At 32.3% G+C, this 8,065-nt stretch overlaps 1 protein-coding gene across 1 annotated transcript; it reads right to left on the bottom strand.

Annotated features, from left to right (window-relative positions):
* Positions 1–1,107: 1,107 nt before the first annotated feature.
* On the bottom strand, positions 1,108–3,730 carry LOC144843021 (uncharacterized). The gene is made up of 5 exons (XM_078699659.1): positions 3,622–3,730; positions 2,557–2,635; positions 1,916–2,175; positions 1,711–1,792; positions 1,108–1,372 (listed from the first exon to the last, which is right to left on the bottom strand). The coding sequence occupies exons 2-5, from the start codon at positions 2,615–2,617 to the stop codon at positions 1,233–1,235; spliced, it is 543 nt and encodes a 180-aa protein (XP_078555785.1). The 5' UTR covers positions 2,618–2,635; positions 3,622–3,730; the 3' UTR covers positions 1,108–1,232.
* Between the last annotated feature and the right edge of the window lie 4,335 nt (positions 3,731–8,065).

Raw genomic sequence — 8,065 nt, 5'->3', positions numbered from 1 at the left:
TGAAACTTTGGCTTCACTCCACTATTCAGAAACTATACCCTCATGTAGTAGTTTTGAAAATAGGACACTGAATGGGACTGGTTTCAGTAGCAATTTTCCCAATAGTCTAGAGTGGATACCATCGGGTAAAGACCTGGACAAAATGTCTGATGCTAATAAATCGTTGAACATTTCATCCGCTGGAAAGAGCTAGCCTACTGTACGAATTTGTGACCAATACTAAAATTAAATATTTAATATCTCTGTTTTGAAAACCGATACAAATGCTTTATTAAGCATTTTAGTTTTATTTTTAGTATAAAAATAAGTTTACCATTTCACACATTCTGCAAGGCAAGAGAATAAAAAACAGAACAATCTGATTGGTTTTGAATAAAGATGATGTTATTTAAAATAGCTATTCTATTACAAAGATATATAACTTACTGATTCACGTTCGTTTTTAATTTATTTGTAACAAGAATAATAAATGATCCCTTTCAATTCAATGACAAGCGACTTGTACTAATAAAAAGCAATAGGCCTATGTAGTAATAATACAAAACAAACGCCATGTCAGCCAATAATACTGTACAAAAACCTCATTTAACATCTCAACAAGATCTGAAATATAGTCGAGTTATTCTTTATTGAAAATTATCATCAAATTTGATTGTATACAATTATGAGGTCATGAGCATTTAGAAATTTAATATATGTAATATATATTAAATTTCTAAATGCTCTAAATTTCTATATGTAATATATATATATATTTAATATTATATTATTAAAGCAAGCAGCAAATAAACAAGAACGTTACATCAGGGTCATTTGATATCTTTAAACAGAAGAAGGCCTATCATTCTACTGTTCTAGCGTGCCTAATATTTTGATTGAGGTAGGCCTAGCTTACAACTGCCGTGCTTAATTTTATAAAGATAAATATGAATAAAAACAACATTTCACTGGCAAAATTGAAATGTTCCTTCGATTCCTTGCCATGTTGAGAATCCAACGTATTTGACAGGAAGTGGATTCGGGTCATCCCATTCCATGAAAGGGTCACTACCTACCAAACCAACACGAATTGATCCATTTACAAAGGATATCCAGAATTTGGTAAACTCATCCACAGATAGTATTCCAGTCTCGTTATGTGTTTTCTCATTGTCACACTGCGCACAGCGGCGAATGACTGATCTAGTATTTTCCCAACCACCAATCACAATCTCATACATTGGTATCATTAGCTACGGACTTGACGATAACGCAATGTGAACGTCATTTTTAGCAACGACACTGCACTCTATCCTTGTCGTCGTTTCTACTTGTAGTATTGGGTTATCAAAACGATATTCGTTGTTTGTAGCTGTAACATTTTGTTTGCAGACTGCAGAGAAAAAATAGATAAAACTAGTAATAACTTAACAAACAAAAACTAAAATAAGCTTGTTTGCAATGACGTATAGGCGCAAAGAAAGTGAGTTGACCAAGCGGAAGCGACAGTTAAGATGGGATCCATCGCGCCGTGATTTGTCAATGTACGGTGTTCTTATGAACCAAGCATAATTTGAATAACCATAACATGATAATGATATTAAACAATGATATTACGCACGACCAGTTTATAACGTTGAGCGCGAGCCTCCATCAATCATTTTTAATTTGATGTTTGTTTGAACACGGAAACCTCTACCCTTCGGCGTGTAATGACAGTAATTAACTTACTCATATTTTCGCATTCATGTCCATGTTGGTAAAAGCATTTGACCCCCTCGTTGTTGTAACCAATACATTCATGATTTCTTATCTAAGTATACAGAATAAATAATAGTAAACGATGTAATTGTAGCACACTATAATACTATTGTAGTTAATCACGTATTGTTTTGTGTTATTAAGCAGAAAAAAATCCCTGGACAGGCCAGAATACCTTGGTAACTTCGTAGTATGTAGGTTGACCATTGTCAGTATCTGAACTACTGCTTTCGACACTGTACATCACACATGACTTAATTCCATCAAAACGGATAGACACGCATGTTGGGTCAAGAGTACAAAAGCTGACGCATTGAATGGCAGAACGAGAGTTAACAACACGATCCATTTTAACATTATAGTCTTTCTTATTACGGACCATCACGTTTGACAAAAAACAGTTATGTTCTTGTAATGTATTAACCAAGCTTGACTCTAAATTTACAAAATAAAAAAGAATAAATGAAATCTGAAACTAAAGGTAATCACAATACAATGGACATATTAATATGTTGCACGAAAACATTATTTTTATTTATTGTGAAACATTGATTTTAAGGTGAAACATGATGAAATAACTCGTTTCGGTTTAAAAAAAACATATTATATCAACAATTTCAAAGTCATGGAGTTTTCTTACTTTCTTTAGTTTCAACACAATAAGAGGCACCACAACCACATAACAACCGTAGAACAAACCAGTTTGTCAAAAGATAATTAATATAAAAGATAGATAATCAAAATTCAGGACATTTGCTGTCACAAAAGCAGTATATGGAAAGAATTAATCACCATTATTATATATTTGATACTTACCAGTGTTGTAAACAATGATCAGTACACAGGTAAAAAAACCTAACTTCTTCAACAAATCCATTGCAATGTATCACTTATTCTTAATAATAATAAGAAAACAATTTGTAAATAAGTAATCAAAAACATTCTAAAACTTTATTCTACAATCAGAAAAGAAATACCACTTATGATAAAAGTAGGAAAGATGTACCTTTTTTTAATTATTAAACCACGTCTGTACTTTGTATTTACTGTAAAAGATACATTTTTTAAAATTTGTATCGCAAACCAGCAATATCGTGTCTGCTGCGTGCAACACTAATTTATTTAAGTGGCCGTCAACATGCAACGCAGAATTTATTCTCGTTTGTCGTTAGACATAATTCTTTACAAGAATCAGGTTTTTTTTTTACGGAATGAAAAATCTGAAAAGATAAAGATGAGAAAATTTGAACTTCAAACTGAATGATAAATATTGAGTGGAAAGTCAAGGTAATAAAAATGACCAAATAACAAGTTGGTCGGTGAGTCAGGAGTTTATTGAACGTGTTTAGCAACACGGGTCGCTCACAAGTTTATAAGTTTTTACAAATAATCCAATCGGATGTTTACGTATACCTTCCTTAAAACCTAATGACGAAATACAATTCATAGATCAACATTTTTTATTAATAAAGCAACAGTTTTTCACTTTAGCACTTTTAAAATATCTTGACATAAGCAAAAATAGACGCTAATCCAGTCTAAGATTTGTAAAATATGCTTGTGCTCACCGACGACCTACCACTAAGTGCGTGTAAGAAACAATATAAGGTTACTATACCAGCAATTTTCTACACAACTATTATGTTAATTAAACATAATTAAGGGATTAAGAATTAAATGTGTTATAATTGCTATCAGGATGCCCAATCCATGCAATGCGCTTATTGACTACCCGAGTATTTTAGCTAAACTATTCAACAACCTCGTAAAAATGAAAGTGAATTGTTAAATTAATTTATATTATTATTATTATTATTATTATTTATTTTCATCTTCACTTAAACAGGTAAAAATATAAGTGAAAATAAATATTAAACTTACTTATGAGCGAACAGGTTTCTGAAGACAAACAGACACGATGTAATTTGTCTATAGGCTGCACAATTATGTTTCAATTCCTCCAGAAGTGACGCCAATTATGCTCCATGCTTTTATTTCGAGGAACTACTTGCCTGTGAAGTTCAGTCATGCGTTCTCCAGGGATGAGTAAATAGGTCCAATTAATAATTGCCATCTCATAATATATTACAATATGCTGAAGATCAAGTTAATTTAGAATGATTTTAGTGTACATACTTGGAATTATGTACACTATAATTGGAGAAAAAATAAGAGGCTTTTTTAAACAATTATTAATTGTGTATATTACAATATGCTAAAGATCTTATCAGTATAATTATTATAGTAGATGATCAGGTGATCATATTGAATTAAATGATGAAATCTTATTATTATTGGTTATCCGCAACTTTTGTTGCGGATAACCCTTGTTATTGTCAGGATCTTCTTCTTTTCATCTTCTTTCTTTCCACGATTTTTGTGCACAGCCTATCTTAAAAACTTTTAAGCATAGCATTTTGTAACTTTACCAGAAATTAAACCTTTATCTGAAGATATCGTAAAAAGGTTTTCGTTAGCGCCGGACTTGCGCAGCATAACGTGCGTGTCATTCTTTGAAATTCTAGGATTAATCATAAATTCAGAACGATAAGTCATTTTTTATTGAAACTTCATAAAATCATAATTTATATAATGGGTCAACTTTGTATAGAATTAAAATGGCTAATTGCGCCAGAAATTACGCGCATACGCGCAATTAAAATTTTATACTGCGTAAAATCAATTTCTAATAAATTTTCTGCGCGTTTCAGGTCTCAACACACAAATAAAAGACGACAAAAAAGAATGTTCTTCAAATCAGTGGTTTTATTATGATCACTTAATTTTAATTAGAAATTTCGGTAATTACAGTAAGTTACAAAAACATAAAAAAGTCTAACTTCACTGTAGGTTTCCATAAATATAGAGATATTTAAAATGTAACACTCTCATGGAGGTATTATAGTTGTTTTATTCTATCTTTGGAGCAGTTTACAGTTATCAATTCCGACCCACCTGCGTGCCAGACGAATTGTAGGCTAGAAAATGTTTACTGGGTTTCAATAAGATACTACATCTTAACTTACTTTTTATAGCAGTAACTGTTCTTCAATAAATTGTTTTAGTTAGTTTTTTTTAAATTTCTCTACAGTTGATGACAACAGTTACTCGCATCCAGAACACGTCGTCACATTTGGCTTAGTATACCGTGCTACTGCACATCGGAAATACTACAAACCTAAAAGGTTTAATGTTAATGTTGTTAGTAGTTAATCAATCCCGCCCTATAAAAAATATACTTAGACTTAATGTTTGTAAGGATAAAAATGATAAACTGTTAATTGTAATCAGCACATTATGGATCCTTCCTATAATCAATTGGAATAAAAAATAATACAAGTCAATTTTGTAAACCTTTTTATTTAAAATTTGCCAATATTTTAGGAACAGAACAATTTAAAGCATTCATTTACAATATTTTCGTATAAATTCACCATAGATATATTTAAAAGATTCTTGGAAAACATTTTAAATAACCCTGCAAATAATGTTTAAATTGGTTTTTTTTTCTTGTTATTTTGTTTTTTAACTGTATATTAATTGCTTTTAATTTGTACAAACGTATTATTATGTAAGTATAGTAGTTGAGCTACTTATTCAGTGAGACTAGATATCTTATTCGTCATGTTATCTTGCTTTTTCTTTTTAATTTTTCTTTAGATGCACCAGTAGGTATTGTGTAACGTGTGCCACTGTTACACAAGTGATTCCATTAAATTGTATTGTATCTATTAAATAGCAATTTAGAACAAAAGATGGTGATATTTCTATTTTTTTAAATGGTAAAAAGCTTGAAAATTCTAAGCACACTCGATATCTAGGTGTAGAAATTGACGAACATTTAACGTGGAACCATCATGTTAGTAATCTGTGTAAGTCACTTGGACACAAAATTACAATTTTTAACAAAGTAAGTAGATTTCTAAACAAAAGCCTGCTAGACAAAATTTACAGAATGACTATACAGCCATGTAGCGACTACGCCATTTCTGTATGGGGAAATACATCTGCAACAAATATAAGTAAAATATTTAGGTTTCAAAAACGAGCGGCAAGAATAATTACAAAGAACCACGACTTCATAAACAGTAGGGGTGAAAACATAGTTAAACAATTATCTTGGCAAAGTTTTGAGCAGAGAAGAAATTACTCTCTTGCTACCCTTATGTATAAGTGTGTTCGTGGTGCTGCACCAGATAGACTTTGTAATGAAATCGAGATGGTAATAGACAGACATAGATATAACACGAGAGCTTCTGAGACATTAAATGTTGTTCCCCCGATACCAAACACGAATAAAATGAAAGAACAATCACTGAGGGTCGCAGGGGCAAACATATGGAATAACATACATTTTGACATTCAAAATTCAATTTCCATTAATGCGTTCAAATCGAGTTATAAAAACACTTTTTTTCTCTAGGGAAATACTTTAAAAAAAATTACGATACTGTTATCTAGATGTGGGATCTTCAATAAATGATGATTTTCCAAACACAGTGCAGATCGTTTTTGTTGGATTAAATCCATTATTATATTAGTACATCAAGAACAGTTTCTGATTGCTATACCACAATTAAGATTCAATTAGATATTTGTAAAATATATTTAAAATAAAAGGCGATGTTAATCTGCCCTGACGAGTTCCCTTTAAAATGTGTATATTTCTACCGATACAGTTATTCCACTTGACCCTGTTGGTATACCAGTCATGCATGCACCTCCACCAGCTGTCAGTAAGACTCTATTTAATTTTTGAAAAATGATGGTCAAATGCGTCCTCAGCATCCAGGGAACAAGTATAAACTACTGAACTTCTATTTTTACAGTAGTTAATTGCACCATGGTGGTACTACGACGACTGGCAGACCTATATTGTAGCGGGTCAAGGTTAACACCCATACATGATTCGTTAAAACCTAGTTCAAATATTTTTGACAGGATATTAGAAACAATTATTGGTCTGTAGTCGTTTGGTATTGAAGGATCTATCCACTAGGGTGTTGACTGGTGTTGATCAGAGTATCGAAGATACTCGATCACTATCCAAAACAGAAAATCGACACACACAGACCAATACCTGCACTTTCAATCAAACCACCCATCCACTCGAACACAAACTTAGCGTAGTCAACACCCTAGTGGGATAGATGTGAATCTATCGTATCAACAGAAGGACAAAAACAAGAAATGAGTCAAAAATAAGCAGCCTAATTATCAACATGCGGATATCCAGACTGGAGTTTTAAAAGAGTTAAGGATAAAAGGGAACATAGAAAGCAAACAAAGACAAATATAACAACAGATAAGGAAAAATCCTCAACATTGGTTTACCATAAGTCGAGGGAATGACTCTAAGGCTAACATAAACGCTTATATCACTCCCAAAAACAAATTAAAGAAAGCCTCGTTCATCCCAAAGACAAGATAGACAAAGACCAACAGTGTGGTACAGTTTACCAAGTAGGTTGCCACAACTGCAAGAAGGTATACATAGGGGAAACGGGCAGAGCATTAAAAACAGAATAATAGAACACAAAACAGACGTGGAAAAAAATACTGTAGGGACAAAAACTAGAAGCGCTCGCCATTCACAATCTAAAATTCTACACAAAATCAGCTATCGCAGATCACGCCACCATAGAAAACCACATACTAGATTTTGACAATACAAAAATATTAGAAAAAGAACAACACTACTTATCAAGAAAAATAAAAGAAGCCATATGGATAAGAAAAACGAATATGAACATCAACAGAGACCAGGGAGGACATGAACTGAGCCATATCTACGATGATATCATTAAAAGGGACACTTGAGCATCCAAAGGGGGACACCAGCAGAAAGCTGAACATCAGACGAGAGATGGCGCTATTCACCGAACCATGACGAATGACGGAAAATCATGTCAACGTCATTTGCGTGACCAAGGCTACTGAAAATAGCCGAAACGTAGCAAGTAAGTACTTGAAAACTGGTTTAACAAAAAAGTTAACATTTATTTTTAAATCACACTTATTGTTGACAATACATTTGTTAAGAGAGTGCAGAGCACTTTTCAGACCAAAACAATTAAACGATAAAATATTTCATACTTTTGAGTAGTTATCCATCATAAGATAAAATAAAACGATAAACACTTTCATAAAGAACTCAACTCAAATAATTACGATTTGGTACATAGAGCAAACTTCCGTTTTTCTTGGTCATTCTTAAACCGTTGACTCCGTTCATCGTACTTTAGTCTGGGCTCCAGACGGAGTTTTGTCTTAATATTAGTAAAAATATAAATATTTTTGCACATATGGCGTTTCATACGTGTAT

The sequence above is a fragment of the Antedon bifida genome, chromosome 5 (genome assembly GCF_963402885.1).
Source record: "Antedon bifida chromosome 5, ecAntBifi1.1, whole genome shotgun sequence".
NCBI classification, from domain to species: domain Eukaryota; kingdom Metazoa; phylum Echinodermata; class Crinoidea; order Comatulida; family Antedonidae; genus Antedon; species Antedon bifida.
The sequence above is the reverse complement of the archived record's forward strand: the minus strand, read 5'-3'. Positions and strand labels throughout refer to the sequence as shown.

Bases quoted from the DNA above. Each gene is read 5' to 3' on its own strand.
- LOC144843021 (XM_078699659.1), bottom strand. From the start codon at position 2,617: ATGGATTTGTTGAAGAAGTTAGGTTTTTTTACCTGTGTACTGATCATT. The intron at 2,176-2,556 runs GTAAGTATCAAA...TTGTAAATTTAG, and splicing joins GATCATTGTTTACAACACTG to AGTCAAGCTTGGTTAATACA. The intron at 1,793-1,915 runs GTATTCTGGCCT...CTGTATACTTAG, and splicing joins CATACTACGAAGTTACCAAG to ATAAGAAATCATGAATGTAT.